The following is a 23,999-nucleotide window of genomic DNA, read 5'->3' as shown; positions in this document are numbered from 1 at the left end:
ATGGGGCGAAGAAAGCTTCCAATTGAAAAGATAGAGAACAAGACTAACAGGCAAGTGAGCTATTCTAAGAGGAGGAATGGCCTCCTCAAGAAGGCATATGAGCTCTCTGTTCTCTGTGATATCAATATCGCTATTATCATATTCTCTGAAAATAACAAGCCGTGCTTTTTCTCTGGGAAAAAGAGGTTACTAAACTTACCTTGTTTACTTTGAGGTATTCATCTAGCTTGATCAGCTGTCTTATATTTTGTTGTTTTTGTCTGTGTTATTTGTGTTTTTTTACAGGATTGAGCAAGTTTTTGAACAATATATAAACCTTCCTGTGCATGTACGAGGAAGGTAAAAGTTTAAAATTTAATGGTTTTCGTTTTTCCCCTTGTATTAAGTTTTTATGTTTATTTTGTGGTTTATTCTTAATTGAGTACCTTTGCTCTGCCATTTATGTTTGATATGCAACGTCTAAAGGCTTCAAAATGAAGAAGTAAGTGCCTGCTCTCTCTTGTGCTTATGTGTATTCAAATTTGTGATTCTATTCACGTTTTGATTCAGACTTACTATAATTTTTATGATATGATTGTCTTTACAAAACAGAGTTTCATAGAAGATCTCATGAAGTTGAGGTCTGAAGACGATTTAGCCTCTCAATTAAGCGGGTATCTCTCTCTTACACACATGCATGCGAATTCACGTTTGTATATGAAAGGCTTTATTTGTGCTTCTCTCTTTTAAATCTTTTGTTTTGTTTTCCTATGTTGGGTTCTTTATGGATTGTCTTGGAACATCTCAAACAGTTTTGACCCACGCATCAAGGTATGCTCACAACTTATTTATTGGAAAATATATAATAAGATTGTCTATTTTTGATATAAGAAGGTCATGATTACTCCGAATCACTAGATGTTGAATCGGACGAGGGGTGTGGCATTGGTCTAGCACAAATTCAAAGATTTTTTTTTTTTTTTGTAAACTTTGCGAGACATCCGTAGCCTTTTGGTTTCAAATCTAATGGTTAGCAGTGATGCTGATATTCTTGCAGAACAGTGATGCATCTTTATGGAGTTATTTATACTAAGGAAATTTAATCAAAATGCACTTATAATTTTGAACTGATTAGTGTCTTGCCCATATTTTTTTTTATCTAATTTCAACTAGCTCCTCACTGTTTTTATTATCTCTGAAATAGTCCATCAAATCACACATCAAAATGAATTTCAATTTTTTTGAAAATACACATAAGGTAAATGTTAAATACTTCAAACTTTAGGTGTGTTTTGATAAATTGTACTTAATTTCTTAAGGGTAAAATTGTTATCGCGAATATTGTTTAATTAGAAGTTCCGGTTATAGTAGAATTAATTCTGAAATCTCAGGAGCTTCAAGAAGAGATTAATAGGGTCCAATATCAACTGTTGGATGCAGAGAGAAAATTAAGGTACCCGTTTCTTACTAATGAGTAAATTGATCATTAACCAAATTATATTTGAATAGCAACCAAAGTAAATAATATTTTCACATCTTTATCTTTGCTTTTAGGATTTTTGAAGGCGAACCTATTAGGATCACATCACTAGCAGAGGCAGAACACTATGAACGTATCCTTGAAGATACATTCGAGAGGTTAATCAATCGCAAAGTAAGATCTTTAAAAACATAGAAACTTATTCTACCATTCTTTGTTCTTTTTATGTTGTTGCCTTCAAGTAATATTATTTTACAAAGAATAAAATCTAAGCTATATTTGTTTGCCTTATGCAGCATGAATTGGAAGGACCTAGCGTTGGACCTCACAACCCAACAAATTCACATGTACTTTTTTTTCTCGAACAAAAATTGTCAAAAATCAAATAGAGACATTTTCTTCTATTTTGGGCTGATTTTCTTGACCCTTGTGGTATTAAAAAAAACTGCAGACATATTTTCATGGAGAGAGTTCAAATGCTCATGCACTCCTAGAAACTGATTCAACTCATATTACGGATTGGTTATCGCCAAGAGAAATACTCTCCCCACTTCAGAATTTTATGGATTCCAACTCCCGGCTCTCCTTGAGGTAATTTTCATAGATAGTTGAGAAATAAATGATTGGCTAAAAAATATAGAACGAATTAATGGGTAATCACCACCATGGCCATCTCTCCATGATGAATGAATAAACATACCAAAAAAAAGTATTACCCTAATAATTTTCTTCCACTACTTAGAAAATTTGAATTTACAGGGATCATCCACATCCAATGGTTGAATGCTTACCCAATTTATCTGTGGATTCTTTAATTATAAATGTAAATGCATTGAACCTTGCTGATCAAGTTGGGTTAAACAATGAGAGCAATCGAGTGGAAGTGGACGATGAGTTTGCTCAAGTTGAGACTACAACATCTCAGGAGCCTGAAACTTGCACTGCCACAACACTTGCTATTCATCCTCTCACAATGTGAAGCCCAAATAAAATGAACCCGGTATGGCCTTTCATTCCATGAAATTCATGTATTTCTATGCGGTAGTTAGCTTCCCTTGGGTCAGTCAATATTTTTAGGTTCACATAGAGGATTTCTTTACAGTTTTTTCAAATTATATTTTGAAAAAAATCTCAACCACTATGATAGTGAATTCAGGGGAAAAAAATTGAAATTAAATATTAAAATATTTTATTTTAAATGATTTACGGTACATGCATACACATACACTGTGGCATAAAAAAGGTCACAGCTCCCCTAGCAGTCAAAAGTGGAACCGGGCAGGCATGAGTGTGCCATTGTTTTACATAAAGTTTTAAAAAAAATTAATCATTGAGGGTGATGAATGACACACTCCTCAACCTCCCCTTTAACGTTTAATGACTAAGAGTAATTGTGATTTCTTGTGCTAAAGGTAATTCATTTTAACACCTACACATCTAGTCACTCCTGAAACATTTGACTTCTCACATATCGTGTTCTCCGGTTTGGTTAATTTATTTTAAAAAATACCATTAATATTTGATCTTATTTGGATGGCATGGGGACAGGGAATTGGAGGCTCTAGTTCGTCGGCTCAAAATTAGAAGGAATTGGAGAGTCTCTTTGTCGAATCAAAACAAGGAGGATTAGATCACTAGCAACTATGCTTGTATTAGCTACAAAAAAAAAAAAATGACGACGTTTCTTTTGTTGTATATATATTTTTTCAATGAATCGGGTCCAAGGAAGCCCAACAAAATTTCCCCTTTTCTGTATACATTAATTACAAATATTAATCCATTATGCAAGAAAAACAAAGTTGCTTGGCTCCAGCTCTGAGATAGAGAGAGAGAGGGAGGGCTTTCCAACTCATTACAACCCACTCATATCAATGAAGATGCCGAAAGAGGGGCTTTCCAACTCTATCTCTGTTATCAACTCTCTCTCTAACTTTTGCTGAGTGGTTCTCTCACAATTCTTGGGTCTAACTATTGGGAAGCAATACTCCTTCCCTCTATGTGCTCGAATGAGGTCTAACCATAAAATAGACAGAAACAAACAAGCAAACACAATTCATCCAAAACAAACAAATATAAGTAGAAAAAGGAAAGGGTAAAGAAGAGAACACCAATTTTTATATAAAAAGCCCACCTTGTTAGAGTTTGTGATAGTCAAAATCATCACACCTATATATTATTAAAAATATTAAGGTATTATAGAAAAAAAGAGCGGATTCCTTGGTGAACAAGTAAGAAGCCCAAATGGTCTCTATAAAAGAGGGCTAATGAAGACATAATACACATCCTTTTGAAAGTCACCTCTTTTGGGGTCATGAGAAGGGATCTCCAAGATGGAGATGGTTCTACAAAAGAGATAGACATGACCTTCAAGAGATATGGTCACAGTCATTCTTATCCCTTAAATTTGTCATGGGATTTTGGGTTAGTTAAGTTTTTACTACTAGAGAGAGAAAGTCTCTTGGTTGCTCATAAGGTACTCTTTCCGATAGTGGTATAACAGTGGGAAAGATGTTGTTCGATGGTGTTGCTCGGTCAGGAGTACGAGTTTAAAAGGAAATTTTAGTGAGGGTTTTTTTACCGATGTTTAAATAGAGGTATTATCTATTGTAACTCAAAATTGTGATCTCCATTGAGATAAATGACTTCTACTTGCCGAGATCGTGGATGTAACCCTACAGGGTGAACCATGTAAATTGTGTGTTGTGGTGGGGTGCTTTTTTATATTTTTTTTATTTTTCGCACTGGATTTATAGTTATATTTGTCTAATTTGCATTTAACCAATAATTTATACGATCTTGAGTAGGATCTTGGCATTTCAGATTCCCGGTTCCACAAGCGAAAGGTTCCCGAGAACCCCACACTCCCTACAAGAAGAAATTAGTTAAACAATAAATCAAAAATTAAAAGATTGATAGCTCATTATAACACTCAACAACCATTTTTATGGAGAACTTGAAAGAGGCTTCATGTTTGACGGTAGCCAAAGATGTACGTCAATTTTAACTTTTGAAGTCCTAACAAACTCAAATCTTTTTTGAACTTCACATTGTACCCTTTTTCTTCGAAGAAAAACAAGTGAATAATTTAAAATGTACTTCCAGGCGAATTTGATCGCCTTCCACTAAACTCAACCACGATGATCGTAAAATTGAAAAGAAAAAAAATTGAACTTAAATATAGAATATATTATTTTAAAAGAACCAGAATGAGTGGTCCAAAAGTAAAGTTTAGAAATATCTGATTTTGAATTTTAGAATTTGTTCTTTCTTAAATTTATGATTGTAGTGGTTGCGATTATCAACATGTAAAGCTTAAGATCCAAATCGCGATCTCTTTTTTTTTTGGGTAATTCAGTGGGGAATACATGTAGAAATGAAAAACAATCTGCGAAAATAAAAAGGAAGAAACATACACAAAAGAAAGAGGCAACCAACCATAACGCAAAGATATATGTTGTTCGGCAACGTGCCTACATCCACGAGAGATGATAGTTTCTTTACTGGCAATAGAGAATAGTGTTACAATAAGTCTCTTCCTTACGCCTCTATGTTATTTCTGATTACAAAGCAATCTGTGTTTTAAGTTCACATTAGAAAAGGAAGGGTTCCTTATAGGAAGTCAAGATTGAGAGCTTTCCTAAATATGTATTGGACCACAACACGATATCGAAGAAAGAAAACTTGATTTTTGGCTATTGTGAAAAGATATATTTTTGAATAGATACCTTTAAATTTAGAGAAAAAGCATACACTCTGACCTTATGTATATGGAAAAAGTTTACATAAGGTCACAACCTTAAAATGTAGAATTAAGGTGCACCTCAAAAATCTTTTGGAAAGGTTGTTTTTGGTGTTAGAAAACGCTCTAATTTATCATCTTGATTTCGAGATGTGTGAATATGCGAAAAAATAAAGATTTTATGTCTAAAAATAGGACATCTTGCAACAATTTTTTTAGACTGTCCATTTTCAAGATTTTCATGTTTTTATAGATCTACTTGATTTGAATGATTTTGGAGTTTAAAAATTCATAATTGGAGATGAAAATAGATGATAAGGCTATTCTAAGATTTTTTTTATCAAAAATTACATTTTATGAAAAAATTTAAAGGTGCACCTGACTTAGATTGTTTAAGGTCTCAACCTTATACAAGCCACACCATTTTTATATTTATTTTTGTGGTTTAATTTATTTTCTTTTTGCCCTTTTTCCTACATTAGTATGCTTCCTCAACTACGAAAGGTTTATGAGATCGTCTGTATTAGGGTTAGTGGTCTCTCTCTTGTGTATGTATTCTACGGGGTGGGAAGTATAAAATAGGTTAGTTTTGTCAATTTAATGACTCGTCGAGCTCAAACTTCTCTTTTATTTGCATATGCTCTCTATATTTTTAAGTATTTTATGCTGAGGTTTAGCACTGCGCCCTTTTTAATTTTTATTTTTCTAATTCTACCCCTACCACCTCCTCACCGAATAAAAAAAAATCGATGTTGGCAACATTAGACTTCTTTTTCATTTTAAATTTTTTCATTTTTGTGAGATGTAAGGCTGTCTGATGGTTTGGTGGTATATTAGTTGAACATCGGGCTGCCCTAAACTTCACTTTGACATTGTTTGATGTAGCTAATATTGGACCACTTCAGGTTTCAAAATTTATTAAAGTTTTAAGTGGCTTGATATTTGTAACATCGGATTGCTAGGCAAGCTTAAAATTTTTGTAGACCAATTGGTTTGATGTTCAAAACATCAAACTATTCTATATGGTTGTCTGATGTTTAGAATATCGGACGGTTAGGCCCACTTAAAACTTTCATAGCCTTGGCAGTCTTCCGTTCTAGATGCCAGATTGCTCACTGTATGTCTGAGACCAACCTATTTTTTTAAGAGTGAGATCTAAGTGATTCCAAAAATTTTAAATTAAAAAAATCCTCCCAAATAGGTCTTATGCTTGAGGGTGTAGATAAAGTGGGGCCTGTGATTACCTCAACAAGAACCGATCTGTATTGTGAGTTGCATCATTTGCAAGTGACCCACCAGCATTTGAGCTCTATACATGAGAATGCGTCTGCATTTTTTTCTTCTATTTTACCTAGAAATAAGTTAGGCCAATCATAGAAGTAAAGATATTATTTTATTTTACAAATTATTGCTTGAAAAACAACTTTTTACCTGTAAATTAATTGGGTTGTTGCCTGTAAACCGAATTCTTTCCAATTCTTGCTGCATAAAACAAATAAATATCGTTAGATAGATTCATTTTGGGATTAAATGTAACTTAGAAAACAACAAATTCCTGCTGCATGAGAAAACAAATAATGTTTAATGAATTTGGTATTTGGATTTACTTTGCGATTTCTCACTCGAGCGAGTGTTTCTCTAAGATGGTATAAGATGGCTAAGTAAACAAACATATAGTATAACTTACCATTATCTTAGCAGTGAAAAAATTTCATACAAGTTGAAACAAGCCTGTCTAATGAGAAGCCACAGTTGGTTGCCGTGGGTTGCTAATTAGTGATGATGTCTTTGAAATCTAATACTTAGATTGAGCTCAAAATGTTAGAATAAAAATATTTGTGATGGCCTAAAAATTTATTTTTATCTCTAATTATAAAATTTAAAGCTTAAAAAATAATGTAGATTGAATAGATCTATAGATATTTGAAAATATTAAAAAATGGGCAGCCCAAATAATGTATTTACAAGATATACTATTTTCCGAAACGTAAATCCATTTTTTTTACACCTATAATTCTCAAGATGATCAATTTGAGGGGTTTTCGACATCGAAATCACCTCTTCTAGTGAAATCAACTCTATTTGATTGTTTAAGGCCTATAAGCTATTTCTTTTTTTTATTTAACTTGAATTTATTAATTTTTTGTCCTTTTCTTAAATATTCATGATGGGTTGTAATTTAGATTATTTTAAGGATTTTTATTAACTATTAAAAGTCTTCAAGGATGATTGTTTATGAATAAGTCAACTGCAGAAATAAATATGTCTAATGACTTGAGGGGTTTAGGATGCTATGTAGAGCTTTAGTTTGAGTTTTATTACTGTCATACAGTTATTTTCACAAAGCTACATTTAATTTAATTTAATTTTTTTTTAAGATCCCCAACTTGCTAACATCATTTAAATATTGATTATGAACATCACAAACATCTGCATTATTATTTGCTCCCAAGTAATTAGTTTTGCCTAAATATTACTTCTTCAAAAACAAACATGGTGTTTAAGCACCCCTTTTGTATGTTTAAAAATATTCATTATGCAAAGTTCTCTAAATAATCATACCTTCTGCATTACATGATAACTTCCAGTTGCAGTATGCCTACGGTTGGTTTCTTTCTTCACTTAAACTATAATGAATTTTATTATCTTCTTCTTTATGGGGTCACATTTACTCAGTAATCATCACCAACAACACTTATTAGTTATTCCCTAACCTCATCGAATTATAGATGACAAAAAGATCATGAATTAACTAAGGGAAAATACCCTTTTATCTCTTGTTTTTAACTTTTATATCTTACGAGACCAAGAATTGAAAATATTATTTATAAGCAAAAACTTATTGTCTTTTCTATCTTATAACCTCTCGACCCCTTTGGCCATAAAATTTTGACCCAAACAAACACTAAAATAACACCATATCCAAACTCCATCTTTCTCTAATCACCATATCTCTCTCTCTCAAATCTCCTATCATAAATAAAAAACAACCGAGTATTGAGTCCTTCTGTGCGTGTATAGTGGCAAGCCAGGTGAGCACTGTTGCTCGATCTAGAGGGGGCCAGAGTAGAGAAAAGCGAAAAATAAAACCTTTGGCAGAGCTATGGTTTAGAGAGAGATAACCTTTGCAGTCCGCATGAAACAATGCCCTAATGAAGATGATACAGAGGACAACACGTTCGATATCTCTCAAACAAATGCACCCAAAAATTTTTTTGATGTGCATTTGTGAGAGAGAGGTGCGTTTGGTTGAGCAGATCTGAGACTCGTTCATGTTCGACAGTCCTTATCTAGGTTTCTCTTCGAGACTTGTTTTGCCATGGAAAGAAGTAATTGGGGCTATTGGAAACAGTGAAAACCTTCACCACAACATCAATCGCAAGTTGAATGGCAGCATAATCATATGGAAATTGAAACACACCTCCCTCTTCTTCACCTTCTTCAACTTCCTTTGTTTCTCTCTCGACCTTTCCGAATGTATTTAACTGATTTTTTCATTTATGATATTTTACTCGTCAACTCACTTGGATCCTCATTAACTTTTTTTTTTGTTCCCTCTGTTTCATTCTAAATCTTTCAATCTGTCTCTTCCATCACTGTGTTTTTAATCCCATGCCTTACATATTGTTTTTTTTCAAAATTATAGAAATAATAACTTTCGAATAAAAGAAAGTCTCTAAAATTCATATTTGAAATATCAATTTTATCCCAATCGTTCTAGTCTTATATCTGTGCTACATTACCTATGTTTAATATTTCAATTTCTTTCAGTAGAATCAAGGCATTCCACTTATATGTAGAAAACTATATTAGTCCCTTTTTAGTAAGAATATTTTGTTATATATTTTGAAAATAATTATTGTATATGTGTGTGGATAAATTGGTACATGTGCTATTTTTTTTGGATTTACATCATATTAGAATGATAAATGAAATCTATATCACAATGGCAGACTATTTTATTTCTATTTATTTTATGATTCCTTCACTAAGATCATTTTTACTTGGTGTAGGTTAGTTGGGGTTCCCACACACAATGCTGTGGCACGGTGTCCTTATGCCTTACATATAAATCCAGGTACTACAAACTCATCGAGGTATTGTCCTTATGCCTATTGTTTTGTTGTATTTCCCATAGTGGCTTCCTTGTTGATTTTCTTAAAGAATCTCAATTAATCCGGACCAATGCATCGATGTACGCTCACAACTTATTTACATAGAAGAACTTGGTTGCTTATTTTTGTGTAACAATGCTACAATTACTCTTAATCATTAGATGTTAAATCGGATTAGGGATGTCTTATTCACTTTGTACAATGTCCAAAAAAAACTTTTATTGAACTTTGTGATACATCCTTATTCACCTGATTTCGAATGTAATGGCTAGGGGTCATTCCAATATTTTTTGCACCAAAATGATGCATGAAACAATGCATGATATTATTAAATTTTAAATTAAATTTTAGGGTTATATTTTGTATTTTTTAAGTTTTATTTTAGTAGCTTTGAAATTTTTAGGGATTATAAGATTTTTCTTATTAGTGGCAGTTTCGAAAATTATAATTTATGTCTCCATGGAATTACATATTTTAAGAAAATTTGGTAAAACTAAACCTATAATTAGAATTATTTAACAACTTACCCATAGGTTTTTAATCTAATTTCAAATAGCCCATTATTCTTTTTGTCAAATTTCATATAGACATCAAACAAACACATCTAAGATGAGTTTTAAAATTTATGGAAATAAACCAAAGTTAAGGTGTTAAATAGTTCAAACTTTTGGTAAATTTTGTAAATTTTTATTTGTTTTCTCAATGCTAGAATTAGTATTCATTGAGAGTTAAGTTTTTAGGTATAAAATAGAGGGCATTGTAGGATTTTAAAGCAGAGTTGAATATTGTTTCTTTGGAGAATCATGGTAAAATTAGAGAGCTATGAAGCTTGGCTTGATGTGCGACCATTATTTTCAATCAAATATTTGATTGAGATCTTTTTGTAAATTCTGCGGTCTCCACTGTATACAAAGACAAACAATCTTATTACATGCAAGCCCCTCACAATTGATATTTCATTTTCCTTCTTTTACAATCTTGTGATTCTTGTTCCATCCATCTTTTTTTTTCTTATGAGATTCAACTCCTCTGGAAATTTTAGAAGATTTAACAAGAGATTATTAGGGTCCAACATGAATTGGAGGATGCTGAGAGAAAACTAAGGTACCCCTTTCTCACTGGTGGAAAGATAACTTATTTCCAAACTATATTTAAATAGCAACTAAAGCAAATGAATATTTCACATCTTTATCATCACTATCAGGATTTTCGAAGGTGAACCCATAAGGATCACATCACTGTCAGAAGCAGAATACTATGAACATATCCTTCAAGATACACTCAGTCAACTAAACAATCGCAAAGTAAGATCTCAATATACATAGCAAATTATTCAATCATTTTTTGTTCTTTTTATGCTGGATGAAATTTGTTGCCTTCAAAGTTATATCATTTCAATATATATATATTCTAAGCTCTATTTGTTTGTCTGATGCAGCATGAATTGGAAGAAAGTGGGATTGGACTTTACAACCCAACGAATTTACATATAAAAGATTTCTTCTCAAGCAAATTTTCTCAAAATAGAAACCTTTTCTTCTAAGATTGGCTTGACTTGATTGACCTTTGTGTTATAAAAAAATTATGCAGATATTATCATGGAGAGAGTTCAAATTCTGGTGAGTGCGATTCGGTTCAAATTTCGGATTGGCTCTCACAGAGGAAAACACGCTCCCTACTTCAAATTTTCATGGATTCCACCTCCCAGATCTTCATAAGTTATTTTTCATAATTAGTTGAGAAATAAATGACTAGCAAAACAACATTGAAAAAAGAAAAGAACAAATTATTGGGTAGGCATAACTATGGCCATCTCTAGATGATGAATGAATAAATGTACCAAAAAGAAAGTAGGAGCTTTCCAATAATTAGAAAATTTTGATTCACAGGGAACATCCACAATCAAATGCAGATTGCTTATCCGATTCATCCGTGAGTTCTTTAATGATGAACGCTAATGCATTGAACCTTACTGATCAAGTTAGTTTGAATGATGAGAGCAATTGAGTGGCGACAAATGAAGAGTTTGTTAAAGTTGAAACTGCAACATCTCAAGGGCCATTCACATAATAGCTGTTATTTACCAATATAAACTCACCAACTTCGAGTTGTTATATTTTTTGAGAGGCTAACATGGTGGTTGATGTACTTGCTAAAAAGGCTACAATTTTTTTAGATGAACAATTTGATATTCTAGACCTCCTAATTGTCTTTCTCTTTTTTTACTTCTTGATGTTGCACACTGTCCTAAGGTTGTAAAATAGTGAGCTATAATCCATCTTATTTTATTAATGAAAAGTGGGTCGGGGGCCTTCTCCCCCACTCACTTACCCAAAAAAAAATTGTAGCTTACACCACTGGAGCATCTACGATTCACCCTCCAGCAATCTCAAGCCAAAATACAGTGAACACAGTATGATCTCTCAATCCAAGCAATTCACCAATTTGCATATAGTACTTTGTTTCTCTTGGGCTAGTTAATACTTTTTGACAATGTTCGCAAAGTCGACCGAGTACCGAGTTACTCTAGTTGGGGATATTAAAAAAAAAAAAAAAAATCCTAAAAAATCTTAAAAATAAGGAATTTATTTGGATATATATTTTTTAATGTTTTCTATCATTATGGCAAAGATTGGAAAGTGTTTAGCCATAAATACTTATGTTTACATTTTTCCTATCTTTTTAGATTTTTTCTAAATTACCCAGTCACAAGATGATTTTTTTAAATTTATTTATTTTGCTAGTTTTTTAACCTCATTATGATTTCCTTTTGGGCAAGTTAACCTCATTATGATGTATTTTACTTAATCTTACTTTAAACACTTATTTTCTTCTTTTTTTTTTGGATTTTTTTGTACTTTTTATAATTTTTAACCATTTATTTGTTACTACAGTACTCCGCACTACTTGGCCCGAGTTACTCGGACTCGATCCAAGTATTACTCGGCCTTGAGTAGTGGTTTCTGATATTGCTTTCATGAAGAGATAGAAGACTTCTTAAAACATTTTAATTGAAGAGGGGTGGCCAACCTCTCCACCCCTATGGAAAATCTATCATTCATGAGTCTTGGGAATGGGGTTGAGGTCAAGGTGGTAGCACTACATGAGCCTCTGCTACATGTCAGGGACGCATTTGACAATAACTCACTATTTTTAAAACGGGTAGGGCCCTGTATTCGTGCCCAAATATTTGAAAAAACAAAAAAAAAGTTGGTAAAAAATCAGAGATGTAGAGAGAGAAAATTGATAAGAGAAAATCATGTTTTAACGAGTTTAATGAGAACTTATTAATAATTTTTGGTTTATTTCAGCTTTTTAAACCACTCTATCCGAAAAAAATCACTGAAATGTTGGGCCATGAAAATGATTCCTCTGTAGAATTTTTGTGCAACCCATAAGTAATTCAAATAAACCAATAGTTAAAAAAAAAAAGAAAAAGAAAAAGAAAGAGAGATAGTCGACAAAGAATTTTTTTTTAAAAAAATGGTCTGTTTCGATCTAAAAAAACTAGGAGTAATAAATAACTTTTTAAAATAAAAAGACAAAAAACCGGCTAAAATTGTTCCAAATTTATTAGAAAGACAAAGGTATTGACCGTCCTTAAACCAGTTTTCATACACTATTTTAGTCAGGATTCATATGATGAATTGATCTAATGGTCAACAACTAAAGAAGAAAATATTTAAGGTAAAAAAAAATCAACACCTACAATTGAAATTGAAGTCATGGTTTTAGGATATGATTAGAAGTTCTTCTCAACTGTTTGTTTTTTCTTCAAGTAAGAGTTGGCATGTCCAGTTTGCTTAGGATCTTCTTTCCGGATCGGGAAATTTCTTTTTAATTTCTTTTTGTTTGTGTGTGAGAGAGAAAGAGTGGTCCAATATGTTTGTGAAAGAGAAATAGATGTCCAATATTTTTTTGTGCATATATGAGAGAGAGATCCAATGTGTAAGAGAGAGAAAGATCCAATGTGTTGTGTATGTGTGAGAGAGAGAAAGAGAGATGTTCATATGTATTTGCATGGTCTAAGAGAGATGTTTTTGTGTGTGTGTGAGAGATGTCCTACGATTACTGGCTACCTTATCTTCAATGGGAATTTGTATAAAATATTCAATTGTAGATAGACTTTCAAAACAAGAAACAACATATCAATATTCACATATTTTTAAAAGATAAAAAATTCATAGTGCAGTACACCCATTTTTCATAAAAACCCGAAAAACATCATGATGATGATTTTCAATTCCTCTTTGAAAGTTATTTATAAGGCTAGAGAGGGTGGATTCAGCTGATCCACTGCTCTAGACTGGTTCTCGGGATGGACGATCCGGGATCACGGATTTATTTTTTTTAAGATTGATGCAAACTAATGCACTTGCTTATGTTTGAGTTTGGATTTTGTTATTAAGCTGTCCACGCAATAGATCTAAAGAGAGAGAGAGGGGCATCATATTGTAGGCATAGTTCACACTTCAATTGATTCCACATGTACCATTGTGTCGTTGCACACCTTTTGTGTGTTTTGTATATGCATTGGTTATTAGGATAGCAAGAATGAGTGCATTCTCATATTTAAGCATGACTTGTTATTCTCTATTCCTTGAGGCAAATAATGTACTACGTTCTCTCCAACTAAAACACTATATTTTGATTCTTTTAAACTAGCTTTTTAATAACAAAAATGTAGCATGTGTTTTATGGGAATAGGAGGGTGCGAAAGCCCGTTGCTCTTTGGAAGCTGTGGCTTCCATGAATTAGTATAGAAGCCGTAACTTCCCCAAATAACATCTTTTTGTGTCCGTAACTTTAACTCAGATAATTTTATGATAAACACTAAAAAACAATAGATGATTCATTATCCGGATTAATTTTATTGAAATAGTGAATTGTAAACGATAATTATTGCATTCAAATGGGCCGATACTAAACTCATACTAGTAATTGATGATAATAGAAAGGAAGAAAACTTGCTGGTCTTTCTTGGATGTAACTCATCCAAAATCATGAATAAAAACAAAATACGGATGCCAATATGACTTTGCTTACTAACATAAGCACATCTGTGAGATCTAATCCTCTCGATTTTTGATTGATGAACCAGCGTTATAATCTCCAAATACCTGTCAAAGTAGTTTTCATGTCATCCAAACAAGAAATCATGTAACCAGCACTTTGTGGAATTAATTAACCATAAAAAGGAAAAACATAGTTTGTGAGAATTCAAATCTTTCAAGATAGAATACTACAAGAATATAACAGTGAATAGGGATGGTATAGAATAAGATTATTTACTTTTTGTGCAAGAAGTGGCACAATCATACTCTTAGTTGTCAAATGTCAGAGGCAAAGAGTGCGCAATGGACCACCCTCAATTATTTGAGAAATATTTGACCTCATGAAAAAAGTGGCCAACACACACTCACTCGATTCCACATCTGACAACTAGGTATGGTTGTAACCTTCTTGTACTATATATAAATAGTCGTAGCTTACACAATCCCCAATGAATAAAATAACTTGTCCACATTTTCCCATTTCAAATTTATAAAAAAAAATTAACTTATCAACTATTAAACATTTTACTCATTCTCAACTAGGCATATGTATTTTTGTCATATCTTTGAAATTAGATTAAATGATATAGTTAAAATACTAAGTAATTTATTTCCAATATCATTTTTCTAAATTTTCCTAGTTTTATTGAATGAACAAAGTTAACATATGGTACCCCAGTTTATCCATTTGTATGCGACTTGTGGCGACGGATTGACTTGACTAGGTTAGGATCTGAGTCGGGATCTTAATTTTGGACTCGACGGGTCAACCTGACAAGGTCCGAGTCTGGACCTAAATTTTTTTGGACCCAATGGGTCAGGTCTGGGTCCATTTGACCTTGAGAGACCAGGTCTAGTTTAGAACTTATCAAGTCAGGTTAGGTATGGTTTGCGGTTAACGAGCTGGCCTGGCTAAGTGTATACTACTATAAATACATAATAAAATAAGGATGTGGTTTGCTCTAAACAATGAGAGTGAAGCGCACCTTCAAATAGTGTCGACAAGGTTGCATTGCTGGAAATCTTTGTTAAAGCCTTAAAATATATTTTAATCTCTAACTATAAAAGTTCAAGCTTAAAAATTGTATAGATCGAGCGGATCTACGAAAACTAGAAAAATCTTAAAATTGACGGTCAAAACAATGCATTGCAAGGTGCACTATTTCCAAATCTTGAAATCTATTTTTTTTCTCATACCCATACATCTTGATTGATCAATTTGAGGATTTTGGGCATCAAAACAACTTTTTTTAATGAAAATTATGCGGTGCGCTCTAATTTGATTGTTTAGAGCCTCGGCTATATATAAACTTTTTCCTTAAAATAAAGGGTGTTTTATAAAACATATTTATATAATATTTTTATATTTTTCTTATTTATAGACCTGGACAACCGATCCAATCGACCCAATCCGGGCCGTGTCAGGCCTAAGTTCAACTTATAACTAGTTAGGTCAGGTGGGGTCGGCGTCGACCAGGACCGACTCGAGCCATTCCCACCCGTATATAGAAACAGGTGAATTGCGTCCAATAAAAGACCCTACCCCCTTCATTTTATTTGGGCTTGATGTCTCTGGAGGATGAATAGCAGGTGTTGCAGCAGTATAAGTTTCAGGGCGGCGAGATGTTGCATTATCAACTTCAGCAAAATTTTCACCGGCTTCAGCATTGTTCGCATTGTTCAACCGAACCTGATCAGCCAGGTTCATTCTAATAATATTCATCATATTAGAATACACAGATGAGCCGTGTGAAGTTGATTGTGGATGGTTCCTGTAAATAAATTTTTTCAGTTACTAGAAGAAGATTATCTAGACCATGCATGCTTTTTTTTTTTTTTTTTTTGGGCATCTTTATTATCCCTGCACGGAAAATTTTATACCATTCTCTTGTCAAAAAAAAAAAAAAAGAAAAAATGAAAAAGAAAAAAAAGAGCAGCGCTTTTTTTTGTGTGCTCATTATTATGTTCTTCATGTTTTATTCTAAGGGAAATAATAAGTAAGTCATAGCAAAAGATTGACATTTTAGAAAACGACTCTCATTTTATATTCTACATTGAAGTCTCACTTTTTTTGGATTTTTTTATTTTTTCTAAAAATATCCCTATCTGGACCTTCAAGTTCGAAGTGATTTTATTTTACGGAATGACAAAAAACCCGCAAGACCACACTTTCTATGCAACTTACCCCAACTTAATTATTTTTCACACTTTTTTCCTCAAAACAAACTTTCTATGCAAATATCCCCCAAGGGAAAAAATTCAATTTTTTAGACAGCAATGCGCTTCCCGTACATAAAAATCATTTTGGCTGGATTTGACATTGACTTTTAGACCCAGAAGCATATTGCCGAAGCGCACTATCACATTGTCAGAGCGCGCAAGTGCCGGACCGCCATGTGATAACTACTGGACCGAAACTGAGTACTGTCGGACCGCCATAAGACAACTACAGGACCGAAATTGGGTACTACCTGACCAGCATTTACATAGTACAGGAGTCTTAGAATCCAATAACATCTACTGTCGAACCGCCCTTTGCAACTGCGACACTGCATTTTACATAGTACCGGACCCATGCTGCCAGACCGCAGTTTACACAGTGTCGAAGCCTACTGCCGGACTGTACTTTACACAATGCCAGAGCCCTACTGCTGGACCACACGTACATAGTGTCGGAGCCCCTATTTTGGTGGGATAAATAAGAGAGACCGGGGAAGGTAAAATTAAGGGAGGGTAGTTTAGGATTTTTTGTTTGGTTGGGGGTATTTGTATTTTGGGGGAAAATGTGAGAAAAAAAGTTAGATTGGGGTAAGTTTAGAAAGTGTAGTCTTGGGGTTTTTTTGTAAAATGTTTTCTTTTATATGTTTTTTTTTTAGAAAAAAGATTCGAAAGCTCATGTTCCGAACCCACTTTTCAAGTGAAATCTAGTTTTAATACTGGAACTTCCTCACCCAAAACAAAAATTGCGTTGGTCTAGACATTGGAGTTTCAAACTGGGCATACAAATTTTTTTGACGTGAAATGCTGGTTTTGGAACTTCAAGTTGTAAAGCCACCATTTCTTCAAAAATTGAAAGTATAGTAGGTTTTTGAACTCCAAGCTTTGAACCAATGATTTCACCAAAAAAAATTGAATGGCGATCGGTTCATTATTTACCCATCATGTTTCAAAAAAGAATTTGCAAGTGTGCTAGGTTTGGAAGTCCAATCTCTAGATCCGGCACACATTTTCTAAGCACAATCTAACCCAGCTTTGACATGAAAAATGGTTTCGGGTACTTGAAACCGGATCGCTTTGATATAAAAAAATATTGAGAGTATATTTCAGCTCTACACTTGAAGTTCCAAACAGGAGGTAGTTTCGAAATAAATAAGAATAATACAAAACTTCAACATAGCATATAGAAGAGCACTTAAGCTTCTACTCTCAGGTCAGAATAGCCACTTGGGGGGATATTTGCAATCTGAGATTTTGGAAACTACTAAAAAATTACTAGATGTTATTATAAAAGAAAAAGATTGAAATTTGTGTTTTCTAACACTTAGTTCTCACCATCTAAAAATTGGATGCTCTCTAATCAATCTCGATACTTTTTTTTTCCAAGCACACAAAAGGTACGAATAGAATTATTATTTTTCTAATGAGGTTGTTAATCTATCGGTTGAAGGGCTACATCTCTAAAATTTGAAGTCCAAAAAGTTAATTCTAGGTGGGGTTTTATTTGAGAGAGTAAAAAGATACTCTACTTCGAGAGTAGAACATCTTTTTTGGCAATATAGAATAGATGGACGTTTTAAATAACAATCTTGAACCGGTACTTTGCCATAAGTTTTTCCTAATTCTATTATTTAACAAGACATTTATTTCTCAATTATTTATAAAAAATCCCTCAGGGAGAGGAGGGAATTGAAATCCATGGCATTTTGAGGTGGGGAGTTTGTTTACCTCTGTGTAAACTGATCTGAAGTGTTGTTCGAATCAGTTGCTAAGTACGCATTAGCATTTGAACTCTCTCCATGAAAATACGTCCGCGTTTTCTTTTTTCCTCAAGAATCAAGCAAATCAGCCCAATTATAGAATAAAAGGCTACTATTTTATAACACGCAAAAGAAAATAAAAGAAAAGGCAGCTATTCTATTATTTAGATTTATTGCTTTAGAAACATTTACATGTAAATTGGTTGGGTTGTTTGGTGGTCCAAGCCGAACTCCTTCCAAATCTCTCTGCATAATTTGAACAAATATAATTTAGAATAGATTCCTTTTTCAGCAGCCTAAAAGGAACAAATAATGGTTGATGAATTTCTCTGCATAATTTGAACAAATATAATTTAGAATAGATTCCTTTTTCAGCAGCCTAAAAGGAACAAATAATGGTTGATGAATTTGTCATGTATATTGAGATCTTACTCTGCGATTGTTCACTCGACCGAGTGCTTCTAGAAGCATATGCTCATGGTATTCTGCCTCTGCTTGTGAAGTTATATTGATGGGTTCGCCCTGAAAAATGCTGAAAATAAAAAGATAAAGATGTAAAAAGCTTTTTGCTATAACTACTATTCAATTAAAGTTTGGTTAATAATTTGGTTATCTATCAGTTAGGGGTACCTTAATTTTTTTTGTGCATCCTCCAATTGACATTGGGCTCTATTAATCTCCTGCTGAAGCTCCTGAAATTTCCATATTAATTGATTCTCGTAAGAAAAATAAGTAGGATGGAACAAGAATTAAAAGATTGTAAAGGCAAGGAAATAAAGGATCAATAGTGTAAATAATACCTCGATCTGTGAGTTCATACTATTTGAGCTGCTTTAAGACAGGCACAAGGAACCCAACAAATGGAAACAAAGCATTCAAACGAGGTAAGTACAATAAAAACTTCGTATGCAAAAATAAATTTTCATGTTATACAATCAAAGTAGTGTGCACCTCTAAACTTTGTCATAAGATATAATTTTAGTATTGAAAATTTTTCAGATGGCGCAAGAATCTATTTTCATCTTTAATTATAACATTTTAATATCCAAAAATAGTTCAAATCAAGCATATCTAAAAACACATAAAAATCTTGAAAATGAATTCTTGATAACGTGTTGCAAGATGTACTATTTTTTGGATTTAAAATCTGTTTTTTTCCATATCCATACACCTATAGGCGAAGTGCAATAGCGTTTCGCTGCCATCACAGACTTGATATGTTCGTGACAGTCCATTGAACGGACCCATTGTGATTCTGCATATTTTTTTTACCGCCACGAACCTAGTATGTCCGTGACGGTACTGTCATGGACCAATTAGATCCGTGAAGAATGAAAAAAGCATGCCGCCCGATTTTTTCGGATGGCGATGCACCTATGGGCAAAAATACTGTTCATTTTTTTCTATAGGTATTGCATATATGCTTCATATATATATATATATATATGGGATTATCTACATAGAGGCCATTTATCTTTTGCACATTGAGGTTACAATCATTTCCACTCATTAGATATCAAATTGGATGACCTGGGGTGAGTCACGAAGTGTAAGAAGTTTTTTTGCAACTTTGTTTCTATTAAGACACTCTTACAACTACCCAGTTTAAAATTTAAGGAATGATTGTGATCTATTATTAAAAAATAGGCGAATCAAATAAAAATATCAAAAAAATAATTCACAAAAATTAAATATACTAAAGTACCCTTAAACTTTTTAGGGTACTTTAATCATTTTAATTTTTTGTGAATAATTTCTTTAATATTTGTATTATGTATGCCTTGATGAAAATAGTAGACATCCTAAATTTTATGTGATTTAGATTCGCAGAAAAAACATTAAAATTCAAATATGAATGCAGTCGTGACCTTCTGATAGGCTCATATTCAATATGGGCTATTGGTATTATACCAGTGGTTTAAAAAACGGATCGGTACCCAGGATCGGGCACTTCAAAAACCCATCCAGATCGGTGAATCGGCGTTTCAGATCAGGAATTGGTCGAATTCGACCTTAAAAAAATTCAAAAAATTTATTAAAAATAATTATAAATGTTGTTTTTTAAAAATCCAATTATAAATGAGGGTACTAAATTAATAAATTTTTTTTTTTGCATCAATATGTAAATATTAAGATGTTCTTTCTCTGTATGAAGATTCTTATCAAACATTTATTAAAACCTAACTAAATACAATATTATACATTGAAATTAGAATTATTGGTTTGTAGTTTTTATTATTGGTTTGTAGTTTTTAATTTTATCATCATTTTACTATATAAATAAGAATAAATTTGAAATTTGTTTTATAATATCATCTAATTTACAAAATCTAATTTACAACTATAACAAAAAATAATAGATTGTATAATTTATAATGTAAATAAATTAATAAATAAAATATTAGACTTGGTTATCATTGTAATTAGTATAATTATTAAGTACAATATTATAATAAATGTGATTGAAAAAACATGGGTATGACTCTCACAGATAAACAAATCAATATATAATAATTAGTGTGGATCAAAATATAGAATTTTAAAATATAAATCTACAATCATATTTTAATAAAAATTTAAAAATAAATTCATACTTACAATGTGGGGTAGTTTATAAAGTAACTTAAAAATAAATTCTTAAGTGGTATAAGTTAGTGTTATTTTTCTCTCTTAAAATATCCCATAAACTAATATTTTTTTAAATATCTAATAAACTAATATTAGTATTATTTTTTGTTTTATTAATATCCTAAAAGCTAGTACTATTTTTTTAATTCTAATTTGCTAATAGTCTAATATTAATCATATAATAAAATATCCCATGAGATAATAGCCTAATAGTATTAGTCTCTTTATTTCGATTTTTCGGCAAGTAAATTTAAATTTTTTTGGTAAAAGATAAGGGTGGAGGGTCCTATCACCCAATTATTATTTTTAATAATTTTATTTATTTTTTTATCATGTAATTTAATGTAGGGTGCATACCCCTCTTATTGAGGGCCCAACCATCCCTACCTAAGTATTAATCTATATGCTCATTCAATGTTACAATTGGGCTATGAGAATTGTCCCACATTTGTGAGACGCAAAAGCCATATAAAAATAAGTTGCAACAACATTAATATCAAATGGTTGTTGGGGAGTGGGGTGACGTATGCAATAAATTATGTGACCTCAACAAGGCCAATGAACCGTGATGTTATGTTGCATAATAAAATGATAATCTCGTGTTTTTCTAGGATCTAGAACAGCTTAAGCGATACCCAATTCGGATCGTCGATTTCATGTCCATGCATCTTGATGTCGAGATGATCGATTTCATGTCCATGCATCTTGATGTCGAGATGATCGATTTCATGTCCATGCATCTTGATGTCGAGATGATCAATTTAAAGACATTTAAGCATTAAAACAACCTCTTCTAGTGAAATTTTTGACGTGGGCTCTAATCTGATTGTTTAGAGCCTTGACTTTATATAAACTTTACCATTTGTGTCTAATTAATGACACTCTTATAACCACCCTTTTTGAAATTTAAGGAACAAAAATGATTATTACCTCTTTGTACAAACGGTAAATTACTAATAGCTCAAAGCCATCATATCTTCATTGTGTGGTTCAATTTTCATATTACTATATGAATTTTAATCTTTTTTTTAGAAATCAGATCGTGACAAAATTTTGGATGTGTGTATTAAAAAAAAATAGGGCGCACAACAAAAAAATATTTTCTAAAATATAAACGGATCGAAATACCCCTGAAAAATTATTGGGGTAATTTGATCCTTTTAAATTATTCAAAGTAATTGTCTTATATTTTTATATGGTGCACAATAGAGTTAGATATATAAACCCAAAATTTCGTATTAATCTTATTTATAGAAAAAAGATAAAAAGTAAAATAGTGATATGAATTTTGAACCACGCAATGAAAGATCTGACAGCCGTGAGCTACTAACTTATACTATTAATTATAGCTATAGCTATATATATATATATATATATATATATATATATATATATATATATATATATATATATATATTGTAAAAGTTTATATATAAGGATGCTACCTTATAATGTAGAACTACAGATGCTCCTCAAAAATCCATCGGAAAAGGTAGTTTTATTGTTGAAAAACCCTTTGATTGATCATCTCGACATCGAGATGTATGATTATGAAAAATAAAAAGATTTTAAGTCTAAAAAATAGTGCATTTTGCAACATATGATCTACACCGTCCATTTTCAAGATTTTCATATGTTTATAGATCTACTTGATTTTAACCATTTTTGAAATTTAAAATTTTATAATTAAATATAAAAATAGATTTTGATAATCATATGAACATTTTACATCAAAATTATATACCATAATAAAATTTGAAGGTGCACCTTACCTCTACACCTACGAATGCATCCGTATGCCAACTGCACCCTACATATAGAGAGAGAGATACCCGTATAGCTGTGAGGCCAGATCGACTTCAGAGCTCAGCTTCATGAGGTCTTCTAAGACACGCTGTTTTGGGAGGCCGACCATATCATTTAAGTTACAGTCTGATCCAGTGCTTAACAAAAAACCACAAATTTGAACACAGAACAAGAGAGAGAGCAGGTACTTACGTCTTCTTCCTTAAGCCTTTTGAAGTTGAATATCAAACATAAATGACACAGCAAACAAACCCAATTAAGAATACACATTAAAGGAAACACGGTCTTAAAAAAAGGATGAGAAACTCACATAAACCATTAAACCTTAAACTCTTACCTCTCTCTTTCATGCAAAGGTAGATTCATGTAGCGCGCAAGAACTTCTTCAATCCTGCAAATGAACACAGACAAAAAGAAAAAAAAAAGTTAAGAGACTAAGTCATGATCTAGATGAGCATACATAGCAAACAAAAAGAGAGAGAGAGGAAAGGATTGGTTACGTGACCTCTTTTCCCCTGAGAAAAGGGAGAGTTTTCCATTCTGAGAGAACATGATGAGAGCGATGTCGATATCGCACAGAACAGAGAGCTCGTAGGCCTTCTTGAGGAGGCCATTACTTCTCTTTGAGTAGGTTACTTGCCTTCTTGTTTTCTCCTCTAATTTCTTAATTTCAAGCTTTGCTCGCCCCATTTTCTCTATGCAGACTCAGTTTTCAGAAAAGAAATGAGCAATTCATGTCATTTTATAAGCTTAAGAGGACGGTGCTTCCACTCTTTGACTAAAAAAGGTTAGAGAGAGAGAGAGAATGGCCGGTAAAAACTGAATTCATCATTATGAGGTTATGCAGGCATGGGTTGGCAAATACAGAGAATGGAACAGAGGGCACAATGAAATTTTCATTTGTGTGCAAGTGCATTTTGGAGAGAGAGAAAGTGAGAGAGATGTTTCATATTTTGTGTTTATATCAGTCAATTTTACCCTTACAGTTTTTATCTCGGCTCTACTTCTATTCAACTGAAGCAACAAAAATGCCCTCAACAACCATAAAAATGACATCTCCTTTTCATGTTGCATTTTTAGTCCTTTATTGAGCATCATAGATAACAATATACCAAAAAAAAAAAAAAGTTAGCCATTACATTCTTTCATGAACAGTGTGCGATGATGCTTCATATCGTCCCTTATGTTAAGATGCACAAAGATTCAATTGAGTTACATTTT

General features: G+C 32.5%; 1 protein-coding gene and 1 pseudogene across 1 annotated transcript; one reads left to right on the top strand and one right to left on the bottom strand.

Annotated features, from left to right (window-relative positions):
- Positions 1–2,438, top strand: LOC105421538 (agamous-like MADS-box protein AGL104; annotated as a pseudogene).
- A 13,382-nt stretch (positions 2,439–15,820) lies between these two features.
- Positions 15,821–23,468, bottom strand: LOC105421537 (agamous-like MADS-box protein AGL104). Its single transcript, XM_088845914.1, has 6 exons — positions 23,284–23,468; positions 23,116–23,169; positions 19,145–19,172; positions 18,975–19,036; positions 18,777–18,876; positions 15,821–16,057 (listed from the first exon to the last, which is right to left on the bottom strand). Exons 1-6 carry the CDS (start codon positions 23,466–23,468, stop codon positions 15,821–15,823), a joined length of 666 nt encoding a protein of 221 aa, XP_088702040.1.
- Between the last annotated feature and the right edge of the window lie 531 nt (positions 23,469–23,999).

The sequence above is a fragment of the Amborella trichopoda genome, chromosome 9 (assembly GCF_054954075.1).
Source record: "Amborella trichopoda isolate Santa Cruz 75 chromosome 9, AtrichopodaSantaCruz75HAP2 v2.0, whole genome shotgun sequence".
Taxonomy (NCBI): Eukaryota; Viridiplantae; Streptophyta; class Magnoliopsida; order Amborellales; family Amborellaceae; genus Amborella; species Amborella trichopoda.
The sequence above is the reverse complement of the archived record's forward strand: the minus strand, read 5'-3'. Positions and strand labels throughout refer to the sequence as shown.